At 39.1% G+C, this 17,806-nt stretch overlaps 2 protein-coding genes across 4 annotated transcripts in view; one reads left to right on the top strand and one right to left on the bottom strand.

Annotated features, from left to right (window-relative positions):
• Nucleotides 1-134: 134 nt before the first annotated feature.
• Nucleotides 135-5,271, bottom strand: nudt18 (nudix (nucleoside diphosphate linked moiety X)-type motif 18). 2 transcript variants are annotated; one of them, XM_056772429.1, is made up of 4 exons: nt 5,235-5,271; nt 4,068-4,250; nt 3,644-3,857; nt 135-3,555 (listed from the first exon to the last, which is right to left on the bottom strand). In XM_056772429.1, the coding sequence occupies exons 2-4, from the start codon at nt 4,227-4,229 to the stop codon at nt 2,921-2,923; spliced, it is 1,011 nt and encodes a 336-aa protein (XP_056628407.1). In that variant the 5' UTR covers nt 4,230-4,250; nt 5,235-5,271; the 3' UTR covers nt 135-2,920. The 2 variants fall into 2 exon arrangements, with proteins under 2 accessions (XP_056628407.1, XP_056628406.1); XM_056772428.1 differs by lacking the exon at nt 5,235-5,271 and adding an exon at nt 5,041-5,216.
• Nucleotides 5,272-5,532: 261 nt separating this feature from the next.
• adam9 (ADAM metallopeptidase domain 9) overlaps nt 5,533-17,806 on the top strand; it is a 37,044-nt gene continuing 24,770 nt past the window's right edge. For both annotated transcript variants that reach the window (XM_056772818.1, XM_056772817.1), the window contains exons 1-3: nt 5,533-6,113; nt 7,874-7,971; nt 12,368-12,426. In XM_056772818.1, coding sequence (XP_056628796.1) covers nt 6,038-6,113; nt 7,874-7,971; nt 12,368-12,426 — 233 coding nt within the window. In that variant the 5' untranslated portion in view covers nt 5,533-6,037. The remainder of the gene's footprint in view (nt 6,114-7,873; nt 7,972-12,367; nt 12,427-17,806) is intronic.

The following is a 17,806-nucleotide window of genomic DNA, read 5'->3' as shown; positions in this document are numbered from 1 at the left end:
AAAAGGTCTCTTGAAAACCTTTAAAGAAATACTGCAACAGACACATTCATCTGATGTAATATCCTTGTTCCCAAATACACAGTATGGACAAGTATTGGGACGCCCCTTCTAAAAAACATGTTTGTCTATTCAAGTATTTCCAATAGCAAACTTAAGAGTTGTGTTTCCATCTTTGTTGCAACAGTTTTGAAAGTCTTTTTCTGTTCTGAAATGATTGTACCCGTGTACAAGTCATTGATGGGTTGATAGACTGAATCAGTCGTTTCTTATTCAATGTTGAATTTGGCAAAAGGTTATTGTGGTGGAATAGAAAAAGGCCCTGCTCGAACTGTTACTAGAATATTAAAAGCACACAATTCTCTAGAATGTAATTATTATGCTAATTTAGGTGCTTTATTCAGATCAATCTCCTCTTCCTCTGCAAACTCCAATAAAGGGTTGAAACAAACCACATTGTGTGTTTTCCCAGAAAATCTCCCATTGTGCTGCCCTTCACATGTGTTCATACTTAACTTCTGGATGTTTATTAAAGGTTTGCACTCCTTACCCAGTGTTGTCATGCAGACTGCAGTGTGATGTTTTTTGGAGACTGCAGCAGGAAGTTTATCATCATCACTGCAGTTTTTATTACTGTTTCAAGGATCACCATTGTTGGTAAATATGGTTTGACTGGTGACGTCATGGACGTTCTATGTTTGTTAATTTATTACAGATTGTACAGCAGCATAGGTCATCGTATGCAACATACATACTCACCTTTATTTAAACAAAAATATTGCTTTGGTAAAAGGTCTAAACTTTAAATTATGAAGAACATTTAAGAGTGTGTTTTGACAATCATGAGCATTTATAAAAATCATGCTTTCAAGCAATCAGTTACTCCAGCAGCCTGCATTATAGGAGGTCACAGCCTTTGGTCGGTTTGTGTTTTTATTTTTTTATAAAAAAGTGAGAAATTATATATATTAAATTATAGCGAAATAAACGGTGACATACGCAAAAATTGTTTATACTTTAAAATACCAGTAAAATGTATTAAAAATGATTCAGACAGTTTGACTTGACCATGTTTTGCTTTGATTTAACATCTGACAGCTTATTCAACCTTATCCATTACATACCTTTCTATCGATGTTATCTGACTTTATCAAGATGAATTTGTTCTGACATAGTTTAAAGTCTTGTAATATTTTATTACCAATTTCTAAACTAAAGCTAATAAAACTGTTATAATGTGAGATGTCTGTTTAATTTTTGGTTTGAGTCTATGTCTGCACACTGAAAAAAATTATTGGTTCAATTTAAAAAATATGCTACCTGGGCCCGGTTTCACAGACAAGATTTAAGGCTAGTCTCAGACTAAAAGCAATGTGTGACCTGTCTTAACTGAATTTAACTTGCCCAGAAATATCTTAAAATATATCAATGCCTTTGTTTTGTCTCAAGAGGCACACCAGTATTCTTCCAAGGCATTTTATAAAAGCTAAATACATATCTTAATTCAACTAGGGCATAGTCCTGGTTTAAGATAAGCCGTGTCTGTGAAACCGGGCCCTGGTTGCCTTACAATTTTAATTAATTCAACAAAAAAATTTGTTAACTAAAACATTCTTGTTGAGTTGACTAAACTGGTTGAGTTGACCATTATTTTTTAAGTTTACTCAATTTTTTAAGGCAACAAGGGTAACTAATAAGAAAATAAAAATATTAAATATATATATATAATAAATCCAAATATTTTTTTACAGTTGTATGCCATTTAAAATAATGTGTTTAGCAAAATCAATATTATTCCATTTAGATTGATCCAAATTGAAAATTAATTTAGAATTACTTCACCTTCATGCATTCCTTCAGCTGAACACCTGTTATATAAAACAACCTGTTGTTACATAAAATAATATCCTGGCTCTTCATAGCTTTATAATGCCATTGTATGGTGGTCAACCTGTGCCCAAAAAGCAACTCCAGTGGATTAATAAATCTCTTCAGAAGTGAAAAAATTGGTTTGTGTAAGAAAAATATTAATATTTCAAACTTTTGTAACTATAACCATTGGCTTCCAGGTAACAGTTGTCTATGCTTTTACAGGAGAGTCGAGTTCTGATGTTTGATGTATGTGCTTTTGGGAACAAGTTGGTTTTTCAGATATAGCTCACTTAGAATAGAGGGCATGCATTGATCTCATTTACCATGTGAGCATGTTGGGACACTCCCGAGGACACATTCCCCTGTTTGGCAAAACACCCAGCAAATTGGCTGAGGAGACTAAGAGAAACAAAGAAACCGGGACTAAAACATGCAATTATTTGCTGAAATTACAATCAGCTGGACTCGACTTACATAGGAATCAGGTGTTCCTGGAAACTGAAAAGTTGATCGGAATTGCGAAATCCTGATATTCCTGAGTGTTTTCGGCGTCCACGTCCATACCCTCTATTGCAGTAGGCCAAGTAAATGAGAAAATATATATATTTTTCATGAACTTTTCCTTTAAATTAATGTCTAAATACCAGCATCCTACTAGAATGTCTTTACATTAAATTCTACATATGAAGAGTTTGGTTCCAAAATGAGAAACATTTCTATAATCATGTTTTGTTATCGCGCATTGCAATTAATAACAATCAAACTGCAGTGGGTTTGTTTTGATTTGAGCCATAATAACACAAAAATACAGCTAACTAACGCGTTAAAAAATTATAACATAATAAAAAACATGATTTTTGACAAAAAAAAAAAGTTGTCTCATTTTGGAAACAAACTCTTCATATAATTGGCTGTGGTAAAGTGCAAGCGAAGGACTATTTTGTGAGTGTAGTTCAATTCAAAGAGTAAAGGGTAAAAGTACAGCCAGTGAGCCCACATGCTTGAAGCAAGTCGTGGCACTCATGTTGGAAATGCAAGTTCAGCATCTTCATCATAGACTGTGTACAGGCAAAACGGACCCTTCTTTAATCCTCTGTAGCATCTTCGCCCTCAGGCGCTGATTGGTAACCTCTTGCCATCTGTAGCAGTCACCATCCAACAGCGGCGGGCCGCCGATTTCCGGCCCTTCCTCTGAATATTCCAAAAACACAAGCGTGTTGAAGCAGATTCCATCTGTTTTCCCAAGAACACGCCCGTTGTGCTGCAATCCCAGGATTCCACACATGGTAACGTTTAGCCTGCTGTATGATGAAGACATGCACTCCTTAACCAACCTAAGTACTGCCCATGTGACAGTGCACCTTTTATTTGATACTTCAACAGGAAGATGAGAATGTGACCTGGCATCTTCCCCTTTACTGTTGCTCAGCAACAGCCACAAGCGGTCCTCCTCACTGCTGTCACTTCTGCTAGTGACAAATGTTAGAAGCAGTCTTTGGCAAATAACTTGACATGGTATGTCAACGGGTTTTAACGCTTGGAACCAGGGATTCTGAAGATATTTTAATCCAGCGGCGATGAGGGACAGTATGTCACGTCCTCGCAGAGGAAGCGGAGACTCTCGATCCCACCACTGAGCTTGCAGCGACTCTCCATCCGCCTCTGCTGTCGTCTTCAGAGACCCCCCTGGTGGAGGGAAGACGGTATGATGTCCATGAAGTTCATGTTCTGTGTGTAATAATAACCAAGTTGCAAATCAATCATTTAATCTGACCTGTAACTTCAGCAAGAAAGATGAAGCGAACCCACTGTGGCCCTTGTTCTTGTACCAGCAGGATTGTGACTGGCTGGCAGTCTATTCCAGCCTCTTCTTTGACCTCTCTCTGTAGCGCCTCTAGAATGCTTTCACCACCCTCCATACGACCAGCAGGGAGGTACCATCTGCCATAACACTCTGTTTTTGCCTCCTGCACCATTAACACCTCCTCCTATGAAACACAAACAGACATACACACAGTGAATTCTAAAGCTAAAGGAGCATGAAGAAAATAATGAACAAAGATGATGAAAATGCTTACATGATGGAGCAAACATCTCACAAATGCACAGTTGTAGGGTTATTGTACCAAATTTGTGTAGGATAGCTAAAACACAACGTTCAAATTGGGCATTATATAACGTTGGTAACACATCTTTACCTTTGAGTTGAAGATAACTGCAGCAACAATGTAACACACATCTTTCCTCAGCGTCACCGGCTGCACCTGATCTCTGGCCGAATCACACTCTTTCACTTCCAGTCCCTCACCCTTTAAAATCCTCTCCACATTCTCCTCCAAGATGTCCTTCCAAGAGTCCATGACGGGATTGCTTTATTATCGCTGTTAACATAATAGATATGATGTTGAAATGTGGATTATACCTGAACATTTAGCTGAAAATATTCTCTCAAGCACACAAATGAGAAGTATGTGGATGATGATCTTAACAATAACTTTAACCTAATGTAACCAATATGTTATTTGGTATTATACTAATTTGGTAAATTAGCTTTCCTGTAGCTCAGTGGTAAGAGCATTGCGTTAACAACGCAAGGTTGTGGGTTCGATCCCAGGGGATTGCAAATACCTATGTAAAATGTATAGGATAAAGCAATGTAAGTCAAAGCGTCTGCCAAATGCATAAATGTAATAAATGTAAATGTAATGGTAAATGGTGTTTACCAATTACAATCTAAAGGTTTCAGCTAAATTGACCATGATGTATGAGTTCTCTGGTCAACATGATGATTTTTTTACAATAATTTATGAGAAGATTAGAACATAACAAACAGAAAACAAACTATACCATAAAAGAAACATAGCATAAGAAAACAGAATGAGGGCATTATATAGCTTCATAAAAATATAAAAAGTTTGTTAAATGAAAATGATACAAGATCTGAGTGCAGTTTAAGTAAAAAGTTAAATCATTTACGTTATTTGCTGTTTGATCTCTTGTAAAAATCCTACAAAAATTTTAAACAATTAAAAATCAATTAAAACATTTGTGTACATAAAATCTACATAAAAATATTTTCATTATAAAACAGGCATTTGAATTCCCTATAAAAAAATCCAAAAAGAACAGTTTTTATACTTTAAAAATAGTATTTGAGATAAACAAACTCACATCTTTCCAAAGATGCAAAGTATAATTTGAACGACTAAAATCAGATCCAAATATTTTCTTTAAAAAATGTTGACGATATAAGTGCTGACAGGTTCAGGATATAAAGCTGTTCCTAATCAATTTATATTTGTTCATAAACAATATTTCTGAAAAGCTTTAACTGATTTACGAAGGCATAAAACATGTATACTAACCTAACAGCAGTCGTCATGAAATAGGAAATACACTGAGAGCGTCGCCTGTTCGAACTCTCGCGATATCGCGCGGCATCTCGTAAGGAACGGAGGTAAAACTACATTACGTTTTGTCCTTGATATTTCTGATTCCATCGCTTCCTAATTCCAAGGTGATAGCGAGGCGGACAGTCTACTTTTGTAATAACCAAACAGCGGTGCTTCGTAGAAGAAAGATCTTAATTTCTATTTACAACGAGAGCCAGTTTGCTTTATTTTTACACTATCCCTTATTATCACCTTTTTAGACTATCCCTAATTCACCTCACCACAACATGAACGGTATATGCGAGAGTGTGCTACTTTTTACGTTACGTTTTGCAATTAAGAGCAACAATCTAACTCATTATAACAGGCTTAATTAATTAAATGCTTTCTATTGAAATGCCAGTCCACATCAAAGGGTTATACGTCTGGTCAGTGACGCATGCTCGGTTTCGCCCTCTACAGTCTGGGTTCTTTGGGGATGCGAGTCTGAGCGAATCCCTTAATCCTGAACTCTCGAACTGAGAAGTATAACAGCGCCATTTCTCAGTATTAGAGACACGTCCGCCAAGCAAGAGTCTAACAATCTCTACAACTAACATACTGGACAAAGACGCAATGTAACAAAATGAGCAGGTAGATGGTAGTATATCTGTTTTTTCTCCACGGGAACGTAATGTGGAGAGGGCTCGTTGCCATTGCCTGGAGGACAACGCTTGGATAAGGAAGAGAGCGCAACATTTGCTGTTACGGATATACATTACGGATATTTCACAAAAATGTTTTATGCAGTTTGTCCCCGTCTACTTCAGAGCGCCTATGTTATGTTACTGCTGCTTTATGACTGCACTGGAGGTGAGAGCGATCACGACAGCTTTGCGGGTCAAATAATGCCAAACACACTTCTAACAGTATATATGCTTTTCTAGTTACTTTACGAATAGCGCCATATAAGGATTCAGTCACAGCGGATTGTTTTTGTGCTTGTTTTTATCAGCGCTAACGTTAATTTCAGGAGCACAAAGACATGGATTTTATTAGAATTAACGACGTAGTTTCACCTTGTAAGTTAAGAGTTTTAGCATTTCAACTCCTGCATTGATGTTTTAAACTTATTTAGATAGTTGTTGATGTACATGATGTAAAGGATTGCATGTATCCTCGTTTCGGCCTCTGTATGTTGGTTCAAGTAACGTTAGCTTAAGCAATTTTATAACATGGTATTTGGGCTAATTCAGAATATATGGGTTAGAGTACCAATAGCTACTCTTCCTTTGAATCTTCATGGCTCATACAGTATGGTCAGTATGAAGTCATGTTTGACTTGAGTGAGTCATTTTTGCCATTCTACAAGACCGTTGAATGGAAATTTCCTGATGGAGAAGATGTTTATATATATATATATATATATATATTTGATACAATTGTGAGTAATTTAAAATGATAGACATTAAAAACATTAAATATTATATAGTAAGATGTAACTGTTGGGAACAAGTTTGGGTACACTTTAAAATAGCAATGCGTAACCCATAAATAAACTTTGTTTTGTTACTTTTAAATTAGCCGGTTTTTACAACACACATCAGTACTAAGAGGTCAGAGCAGGTTGAAATAGCTTATATGGTCACAACTTTACATTGCAAAACCAAAATTATCCAAAATGTGTTAATTGGTAGGTGATCCGCATTAATCACATTTCGGGTTAAAGGAACAGTGCATCCTAAAAAATTTTTTGTCATCATTTACTCACCGTTGAACACAATAGAAGATATTTTGAAGAAATTGGGAAACCGAACATCTCTGGGGCATCATAGACAACCATAGTAGTAGTAATTGTAATATGGAAGTCAATAGTGCCTCAGAACTTTTTGGTTTCAAACATTTTTCCAAATATCTTTCTTTGTGTTCAGCAGAATAAAGAAAGTTTTGGTACAACTTGAGGGTGAGTAAATGACTGAGTTTTGAGAGAACTGTCCCTTTAAGTAATATACTTAAAGTTATTCAAAGAGGATTGTGTCTGCTAAATGATGACTTGCACAAGCCGAAAGCTAAATCTAATTTTAGCACATCAGGTAGAAATAGAGGGGCTCCCATACAAATGTTACCATCCAGATGGTGGAATCTGTGCAAGTTCTTTTGTGGATCTTCAGCACGAGCTGACAGCGATGTGAATGTTTGAAAGACATTGAGTTTGTGTAAGTGTGTGAGAAACACAGAATGTCAAGGTGAGTTCAGTAATGGGCTCAAATTATAAAGAGTGGTTTGTAAAGAATTCTTCTGTCTTATCTACTCTTCATCCTTGCTGGAAAAATAGCACAGGAAGTCTCATCAAACTAGTTGACAGATGACTCGGAGGGGGGGGGGGGGGGCTCTCTCCCACATGCAATATACAGTTGTCAGTGTAGTGATGAATCCACCTTCTAGTTGCACTTGGCAATGGTCAGCATTGTGCTTGATTACCAAATAGTCAATTGCAAATCTATTTATCCTGTGAAATTGATAGAGAATCTACAAATGACTGTCTGCTTTACTTCTTAGCTTTTATGATGTCTTTTGTGTACGTTGGTCCTGATGTGAAGACAATGTTGTGACGTGACTGTCTCTGTTTATAGGCTCAGTTTCCCAGCAGACCTCACAGCTATCCTCATATGAGGTGACGGTACCGAGACGTATCAGCAGACAGAGGAGAGATCAGGACGGTACAGATAAGGTAAAACACACACTCCCCCCCCCCCCCCCCACACACAAAAGTCTTGCCTACAAATCAAAGCATTGACTAGCTTAAGAAATGTAGCGCATCCAAATTTCTTCCCCTTCTCTATTTAAAATCTGTATCTCCTCATCATACTCTCATCCTGTCTTCACCTCTCCATTCTTCATGCCCTGTCAATGATTTTGTTCCCCTCATATCTATCGACACCAGCGATATGCGACAGGAACCATCTTGCAGGGGCACATGTCTGGCAGCATGGGCATAGTTATTAAAAGTCTGATTCTGTCACAGACTTGCTGGGCGTTGGGCTCTCCACCTGCCAGAGACACATACCACCGGCATGGCACAAACAAACACAGAGAGCTCCTCTCACCTCCGTGTCATTGAGAAACAGTGGACATCTCTGAGTTTGGCAAATGACAAGTTAAATAGTTTGACTGGACAGAGAAGTTGAACTCATGTTGTTTCAACTTTGTATCATTGTGCTTTTCTGATGTTTGTTCTTTATACACTTTCTTTGTAAATGAGATTTGCACTGTGGAGGTACTTTAAAACAGTAATGATATATATATATGGAGCCATAATCTTTTTTTGAATTCGTGATGCCAAGTTTAAAGACATCACATCCTAAAAACCCGCCACACAGACCCGCTCTCACTTTTGATGTAGACAAGCTCTCATATAATTATTTGCCACAGCCTAGTTTTTATAACATTCTAGATAGGTTTTGTGTGCACGTTTACGCTATAGTTTGTTGTTTCTGCTTTAGCCAGCGTGGTCTCAGGTAGTTTGTTGTGTAGATAAAAGAAAGACTTGTACTTGGATTGTTTTGCGTACATCCATTCAGATGTCCTCCACTACGGGTGCGTTCGTATTTGTAGTTTGGTTCTTTTTGTCCGGAACAAAAAATGAAAAATAATTAGTTAAGTCCCGGTTCGGTTAGCGTTCAAACTGGCATTTTAACAGTGAACCTTAAAGGTTCTGTGTGTAAGTTTCAGAGGCCACTATGGGCGATGTAGATATCACCTCCCATTAGAGAAGTTACTGTTGCCGTCACAGAACAAAAGGGTTCCGTGAATGATAGCGGCCATTATCGGTGGTGTTGATAATTGCAATCTACGTCTCGCAGGCGAACAACTGACTGAAGTACTGAAGAAATTATGATTTTAAACATGATTTCTAACTTGAGTTGCATGTGGCCATGCAACAAGGAATTATAGTACAATTACAAAGTGCTAAAAATGTACAAGGAAAAACGCTACTTCTCTTGCTGATCATGCTCATCTGTTTGCTAAAGCTATCAAACAAACAGTTCACTTATATTGCGGAAATTTGACAAACTTACCGGTCCAGCAGAAAGCTGGCAACTTCGGCGTCTCTTGGCAAACCCTTTTCCTGCTTCAGTGCCCTCCATTTGGGAAAAGCCACGCTGATGTTTTTCTGGGTTTTCTGCCGGTTTTTTTTCTCGACTTCGCCTTGCTGCATCGTATTTTCTCTTTTTTGACGACACAGATTGACGCTCTGTCGGCTCTTGTGCAGAGTATGTGTGGTCCGCCATGAACGACAAAGACAAAGAACCGCAACAAAGACTTACTGCAACACTTCTTACTTCTTACTGCAACAAAGAACCGTTTCTATTTTTTAAAAAAACACAACAAGTAAATTTTGATATTGTTCTTCCACTTCTTCTGCTAATCCTTCTATGTAGTGGCTTTGCAAGCTGCCTCCAAAACACAGCCGAAGAAGAAGAATGTCCCGTGCATTTTTCGTTTTACGAAATGCGCTCAGTTTGTCCGTGTAGTGCTACTATAGAAACATGGCTGTGCAATTTGATAAATTACATGTACGGGTGTGCCCGCGGTGTATATACATAAAATGGCTCATTGTTGGTAATATAAACATTTCGGTTCATTTTGTAAGGTATTTCTCCACCACTCACAACATAGTTTTGTATTATATATTACATTTTGGTAAATATATCCTTCAAAATGCTACACACTGTATCTGTAAGATATAGAACCTAACAGCTTACGTGTAAATTCACATGATTGGACAGCTTTTATGATTAATATTTTAAAATGGAATTTACCGGACATCCAAAAAAGTTGTGTGCTGGGTTATCCTATGTTCAGTGTATGCCTGCGCATATAATTTTTAGCAAGCCGGTAACTCCCGAAGACCTCATGAAGTGTTTAAAGCAGTCAAAATGGTGCAATGACTTGTTTTTGAATAGTAAAGTAGGTCACAATTCTTATAACAAGCTCAAACTTCTGAGACATTTGTGTCAAATAGAGTTGGTTTACCAGTTGTCCAATATTGCATTAGTTGAGGTCAACTAGGTTTTTTAGGTTTTTTCTTATGTGTAAGCATCATGCCTATGAGACAGAATTGCTCATTTGGGTCACTCTGTCTTCCAGCTTTTAAATCCAAGAACATGTCTTCTGGTTTTTATTTGGGCGAGTTTAGTTTTGCAACACTCAACACTAGGGATGCACCGATACGTCAATGTTGGCCAACACCAATAACATAAAAATTACCATTTTTTCTGCCGATACTGATAAAATATTGTGCATCCCTAGTCTACACTGGCTAATTCATGGTGTGCCAGCACGCAAAAGGTCAAAGTGCCAGAGAGACATTTTGATCATGTGAATGTGGACCTGGTGGGCCCACTTCCCCCCTCCCGTGGTTACACCTGTCTCCTCACCATGGTGGACAGGACCACCAGGTAGCCAGAAGTGGTTCCCCTGTCCTCCACTTCATCAGCTGAAGTTGCCCGGGAGTTTATTATGGCTTGGGTGGCTCGTTTTGGCTCACCGTCCGACCGCAGTTCACATCGGAGCTTTGGACTGCGGTCACCGAGGTCATGAGGGTGAAGGTCCACCATACCACAGCCTATAACCCACAGAGCAATGGACTTTGCAAGCGGTTTCATTGTGACATGAAGGCTGCGCTAAGGGGCAACCTTACGGGCTGCGACTGGGCTGACCGCCTCCCATGGGTTATGCTTGGCCTTCGCTCTGCCCCCGAGGAATGCCCTCCAGATGCCACAGCCCCGTCGTTGGTGGCCTCTCATCGTGCTGTGTCCCAGGACATTGCCGATGCTTTTGTTCCCTTTCCAACGTCTCACCATGGCCTCCCCAGTCCTACGTGCCCACGGATTTACCATCAGCCCCCTACTGATGGGCCCTTCCGCGTCCTGGTGGGAGGGTCTAAGAACTTTGTTGTGGATATGGGGGGCAGGCCTGAGTGGGTTGCTATAGACCGTCTCAAGCCTGCTCATGTGGATATTTGCGAACCACTTCTGCTGGCCCAGCCACCACGACGAGGGCGCCCCCCTGTGGTAGCCTCGCCCCATGCCCTTCGCCCCTCTCCTGTTAAGCGTAGCAGATATGGCCGCCTGGTCCGCCCCCCCTTTACTTTGACTTTTCTAGACACTGTTCTGAGCTGGACTGTTCTGTCATGCACTAGTGAAACTAGCCCTAAGTTCTATTTGGGCTACCTGTTCGGTCTGGCCTGTTTTTATGGGTGAATTCTGGGGGGGCTTGTGTGGTGTTCCACAAGTAAGATGGAAAGAGACATTCACCTAGGGACTGTACCTTTAAGGGAGGGATGTTATGTTTTGTCTAGTTGGCCGTTTTGAACTCACTCGCAAGGTGGCCGTTTAAATTCACTTGCTGTTCAGTGTGATATATAGAAAAGTGGAGAGTAAAGCTGACTCAACGCATCCCATCTCTTGTCTCTTCATTTATTGCACTCCACAGTTTTATCTTAAACTTATACAAAGTAACTGCACATGCACACTTTTGTGACCCCAACTTAACTTCCGGTACTAATTCACAAACATTAGAGTGCTTGTATATTATTTTTGATAACAATTAAAAGAAACCGAGAAGACCCGTTACTTGACTAAACTTGGCTCACCAATTTTTTTATATAACAACAGCATTAATCTGTTTGTCTAGTTTGAAACTGCTGTCTAGCAAAAAGCCAAAGTTTCTGGCACATTGGGTTTGGTATGGAGAAAGGGAGTCAAGGTTTTTTACTCGAGCTCTTAACCTAAGCAGTTGGAAAAAAATAAATATTATTAAATATTATAAAAAAATGCTATCAAACAGCGACATTGTCAGCTGGCAGTTGTATTTATAATGTTGAGAATCACCGCTGACAATACATGCAATGACCCCTTGCGTGCTGTAGGGGTCCCAGCCCCCATATTGGGAACCACTGGGCTAAATAATTTTGAACATCAGTAGTCTGAAAAAAACACTAAAATTGTTTTTAATTCTTAATTTAATACTATAATTATTCTGTAGTCTTTTAATGGCACCTGCTTGTCTTCTCTACCTGTGAATGTTTTGAACAGTAACTTTACATCTTTTCTTTTTTAAAGGTATCATACTTAATTCAGGCTCAAGGGAAAGAACATGTTGTTATCTTGGAAAGAAATGAGTGAGTATTCTATATCATTTTTCTTCTCATCTTTTTTACACGTGTTAAGATTATTTACATCGTCACGTTATATTGTAAGTGACTCGTGTTTGCTCTGTGTAAACTGCTTGTGTAACACACCAAATATACATGTTTTTTACTTTTACATTTATGCATTTGGCAGACGCTTTTATCCAAAGCGACTTACATTGCATTACCCTATACATTTATACATAGATATCTGCAATCCCCTGGGCTCAAACCCAAAACCTTGCATCACATTTAATATGACCTTTTTATATGAATTTAATACTTGATCTAGATTAAGCTTGGTTGTCTAAGACACAGAGAGGTATGGCTAAGTTAGAAGGGCCTCCGTTTAATAATTAAGTTTAGACACCAAAATGCATTTGCAGTAATTCTAAATGTTCACAGAAAGAGCTGTGTTTGTGTTTGGAAAAGAGAAAAAAGCAATGTTCCTCAGACTTAGATGGCGTGTAAACACTCATAGACTCAATAGCATGCTTTATGGCTATAAAACACTACATGACTATTGAGTTTAATGGTGTATGAGTTTGCAGTTTATGATAGCTATCTATTCTTTTCTTCTTGAGATGTGACGCAAAGATCAGCTAATCATAAACCTTCTTAAACCTCAGCTAAAAAATATTATTTTTACATCAAAAACACAACACAAACACATATCATGTCGAGAAATACAACTGTACGTCAGTCTTGGCAAAGCCCGGTTATGTAGAGGAGAAAATGGTTCATGTTGGAGATCTTGAGTGGAGTTTCTCTATTGTATGTCTGGCTCTTTCTCCCCACAGCTGTCTTACAGCAAAAACAACACCCCGCCTACCCTGCCCTGGATTAATAACTCAACTCTGTACACACACACACAGAGTACAAGAGATATCGGCAGCAAATACAACCCATAACTAAACTCAAATTGAACCCCTGGTTTAGAAAAAAATACATTTAGCAAGAATCAGACTTATGTTGTGTTTGAATTGGTCAGGTCTTGACTTGCACTGTGCTTTCTTCATTTTTCCTCCTATATCTGCTCTTGTTTGTTCTCTCTGGCTTTCGTTGTAGTCTGAACTGATAAGAAAATGTCTCAATCCAAACATTCGATTCCTTATCAGTATTTTTTTATATTGATTGAAACTGCTTCTCAAATTTCAGTAGTTTATTTGGCATGTAACCCAAAGTAATGTCGTACAAAGTTTGTAATGTTGTCTGGATCGGTGCATAATATACACAAGTTTCTCTCACAAGCTTTTTTTGCTTAGGCAAGGCAAGGCAATTTTATTTATATAGCACATTTCATACACAGTGGCAATTCAAAGTGCTTTACATAGAAGAAATTAAAATAATAAAAAGAAATAAGAGTAATTAAAACAGTTTATAAAAGTAAAATACAGTACAGTACAGACAGTCGGACGAACATTGGCACAGTGCTCATTCATTAAATGCATAGCTAAACAGATGCGTTTTGAGTCTGGATTTGAAAGTGACTATTGTAGGAGCACATCTGATCTCCTCTGGAAGCTGGTTCCAGCTGCGGCTGGCATAATAGCTAAAAGCAGATTCGCCATGCTTTGAGTGAACCCTTGGTATTTCTAGCTGATATGATCCTAGTGATCTGAGTGATCTGTTGGGTTTATATTCATTGAGCATATCTGCAATGTATTGAGGTCCTAGGCCATTGAATGATTTATATACCAGTAATAATACTTTAAAATCAATCCTAAATTTAACTGGGAGCCAGTGTAAAGACCTGAGGACTGGTGTGATATGTTCATATTTTCTAGTTCTGCTCAGAATCCTGGCGGCAGCGTTCTGTATGAGCTGCAACTGTCTAATGGTCTTTTTGGGAAGGCCAGTGAGGAGTCCGTTACAGTAATCCACCATGCTGGTGATGAAAGCATGAACAAGTTTCTCTAAGTCTTGTCTGGAAACAAAGCATCTAATTCTTGCAATATTTTTCAGATGGTATTATGCTGATTTGGTTATTGCTTTGACATGACTACTGAAACTAAGGTCTGACTCTAGTGTCACACCAAGATTCCTGACTTGATTTTTAATTATTTGACCCCTAGAGTGAAGGTATGCGTTCACCTTGAGAACTTCATCTTTGTTTCCAAATGCAATTGCTTCAGTTTTGTCTTTGTTTAATTGAAGAAAGTTTTGACACATCCAATTGTTGACTTCATCGATGCATTGGCACAGGGAGTCAATGGGGCTGTAATCGTTAGGCGATAGAGCTAAGTAGATCTGTGTGTCGTCTGCATAGCTGTGGTAAGCAATTTTGTTCTTTCTCATTATTTGGCTCATTGGGAGCATATACAGGTTGAACAGGATTGGCGCAAGAATTGAGCCTTGAGGGACTCCGCATGTCATGGATGTCCACTCAGACTTATGATCTCCTATACTCACATAATAACCTCTCCCATCTAAGTATGACCTGAACCATTTTAGGACTATCCCAGAAAGCCCCACCCAGTTTTCCAGCCTGTCAAGAAGTATGTTATGATCGACAGTGTCAAATGCAGCACTGAGGTCGAGTAGTATCAGCACTGATAATTTGCCTGAATCAGTATTTAAGCGAATATCGTTTATTATCTTTATGAGCGCTGTCTCTGTGCTGTGATGTGGTCGGAAACCAGATTGAAAATTGTCAAAGTATCCATTCGCGCATAAGAATTTATTCAGCTGATTGAAGACAACTTTTTCAATGATCTTGCCTATGAAAGGAAGATTTGAGATCGGTCTATAGCTGCTTAATATGGTCTTATCCAGATTGTTCTTTTTCAGGAGGGGCTTTACAACTGCAGTTTTCAGGGAGTTTGGAAAACTCCCAGAGAGAAGTGAGGCATTTACCACTTCTAGAAGATCTGCTTCTAAGCTGTTTAACACACTTTTGAAAAACGATGTGGGAAGTGTGTCAAGAGAACAGGTTGATGTTTTAAGGTGTTGTACGGTTTCTTCCAAAATTGTGCCATCAATTTCTTTGAAGTCAGACATAGTAACAACTTTCTCAGGTGGTTTGATTATCTGTCTAACCCCAGGGCAACTCAAGGATGTGCTGATCACCTTTCTGATATTATTGATTTTCTCACAGAAGAAAGAAGCAAACTCACTGCACTTGTTGTCTGAGAGCATTTCACTGGGAATCTGGTTTGGCGGGTTTGTCAGTCTCTCTACAGTAGCAAAAAGAGTGCGTGTGTTGTTTAAATTACTGTTTATAATATTTGAGAAGAAAGTCTGTCTAGCTTTGCCTAGTTCCATATTAAAAGCATGTAGGCTGTCTTTGTAGATGTTATAATGGACTACAAGTTTTTTCTTCCGCCATATGCGTTCTGCTTTTCTGCATTGTCTTTTCATATTTTGCACTGCTGTTGAGTTTCTCCAAGGTGCTTTTTGTCTGCCACTCTTCATCCTGACTTTCACAGGAGCAATATCATCAATTACAGTTTTAACTTTTGAGTTAAAGGAATCAAGGAGAAAATCAACAGAGTCTGCAGATATGCTTGGTGTTAAGGATATAGCCTTCATAAATAGTACACTAGTGTTCTCATTTAAGCATCTCTTCTTGACAGACACAGACCTAGCTTCAGTGGCAGGAGAGATCAATATATCAAAGAGAATACAGAAATGATCAGACAGTGCTAAATCCTTGATAACAATCGATGAAATGTTTAGACCCTTACTGATAAGTAAATCTAGAGTGTGCCCACGATTGTGTGTGGGTGCATGTACATGCTGAGTAAGATCAAAAGTTTTTAAAACAGTATTGATTTCTTTTGCCATATTGGTTTCTGCATTATCTATGTGGATGTTAAAATCTCCAGCAATGGCAAAATAGTTAAACTCTGAGGTAATTGTCGATAACAGTTCTGTAAAGTCCTCAGCAAAGGCTGGAGAGTATTTTGGAGGCCTGTAAATAATGAAAAGTAAAATGCGTGGAGCACCTTTTAACACAATACCCAGATATTCGAAAGACAAATAATTCCCAAATGATTTTTGCTTACATTGATAGATATCTTTAAAAAGAGCAGCTAGACCCCCACCTCTCTTAACAGCTCTGCAAACACTCATAAAAGTAAAGTTAGGGGGGGCTGCTTCATTTAGGATTGTTGCACTGCAGCTGTCTTCTAGCCAGGTTTCATTCAGAAGCATAAAATCCAGATTGTTTGTGGTTATTAAGTCGTTGACTAGAAGTGATTTATTTTTAAGTGAGCGGATGTTAAGGAGTGCTAACTTAACAGTCTTACTTATCCCCACAGCAATATTAGTTCGACGTGTAATAGGCACCAGATTAGTTAGGTTTGCAGTACGGCTATTGAAGGCCTTAGACTTTCTATCTTGTAATAGAACAGCAATAGAGGAAGATGCAGGCACACTGGGTTCCCGCTTGTTCTGTAAACATTTGAGAAAGTTACTGTTATCAAAACGGGGACCCGACACACATCACTGAGAGCTGGTATCAGTTGTTTTCGGTTCACCTCGAGCAGATGAAGGAAGGTGTGGGGCCTGGCGTTGTGGCAGAGGCTGAAGAATTCTCACAGGAGCGGTAGGGCGAGCTGGGCCCGCAAGCTTTGCTGCAGGCTTCGAAGTCGGTGGTAATGGAGCCTGTCTTTTTTTGGTTGTTATCTGGGGACTTGCAGCAAAAGAGTGGGATAGTCTGGTTCCAGCTCACACCAGTTCTTCCATTTTCTGTAAGAAGCACAGAAGGGGCGAGGCTGGTGAGAGGGAAAAGGTGTCTGGTGAAAGGTCCCGTTGCTCTGCTGTTATCGGAGGTTGTAATATGCTGTCCTGGCTTCCCTGGCTGTTTTCCAGGAAGTCGTCCTTGGGTGCTGAATCTTCAAGCAGTTCTGATATGTCTGTCTGTGATGAGCTCTGTGGGCAGGGCTCAGCTGAGATTGTGTCCATGAGCAGAGGTTGTTGTGGCGGAGTGGTGTTATCATGTCCATTTTGCTGCTGAAGTGAAGTCCCATGGTCATTCATACTGTGTCCAGATGTGTGTGTGCCGTTCAGATTGAGTGGATTGGCACAAACTGCAGAAGGATGATTGAGGGAGAAGTAAATATTATCCTTTAACACTATTGAACCAAGTTTGTTTGGGTGATGCCCATCCCGATGAAAGAGTTGTCTCTGACTCCAGAAAAGATTGAAATTGTCAATGAAGTTCACTCCTTTTATATTGCAGGTTTTTTGCAGCCACGTATTTAGCCCAAGTATCCGTGAAAACCTGTTTGTTCCTCTTGCTGGGAGAGGTCCACTGATGAATGTTTGAACTTTCAGTCTTTCAAGTGTTTCAAAAAGTTCATTGAAATCCTTCTTAAGGAGTTCTGACTGCTCTTTATGAATATCATTCTTCCCCACATGAATGATG

The sequence above is a fragment of the Triplophysa dalaica genome, chromosome 18 (genome assembly GCF_015846415.1).
Source record: "Triplophysa dalaica isolate WHDGS20190420 chromosome 18, ASM1584641v1, whole genome shotgun sequence".
NCBI classification, from domain to species: Eukaryota; Metazoa; Chordata; class Actinopteri; order Cypriniformes; family Nemacheilidae; genus Triplophysa; species Triplophysa dalaica.
Note: the sequence above shows the minus strand (reverse complement) of the source record. Positions and strands in the feature narration are given on the sequence as shown.

Coding starts and splice junctions, on each gene's coding strand:
- nudt18 (XM_056772429.1), bottom strand. CDS start 4,229: ATGGACTCTTGGAAGGACATCTTGGAGGAGAATGTGGAGAGGATTTTA. Junction 3,858..4,067: donor CAGTTATCTTCAACTCAAAG/GTAAAGATGTGT, acceptor TGTGTTTCATAG/GAGGAGGTGTTAATGGTGCA. Junction 3,556..3,643: donor CTTTCTTGCTGAAGTTACAG/GTCAGATTAAAT, acceptor TCCCTCCACCAG/GGGGGTCTCTGAAGACGACA.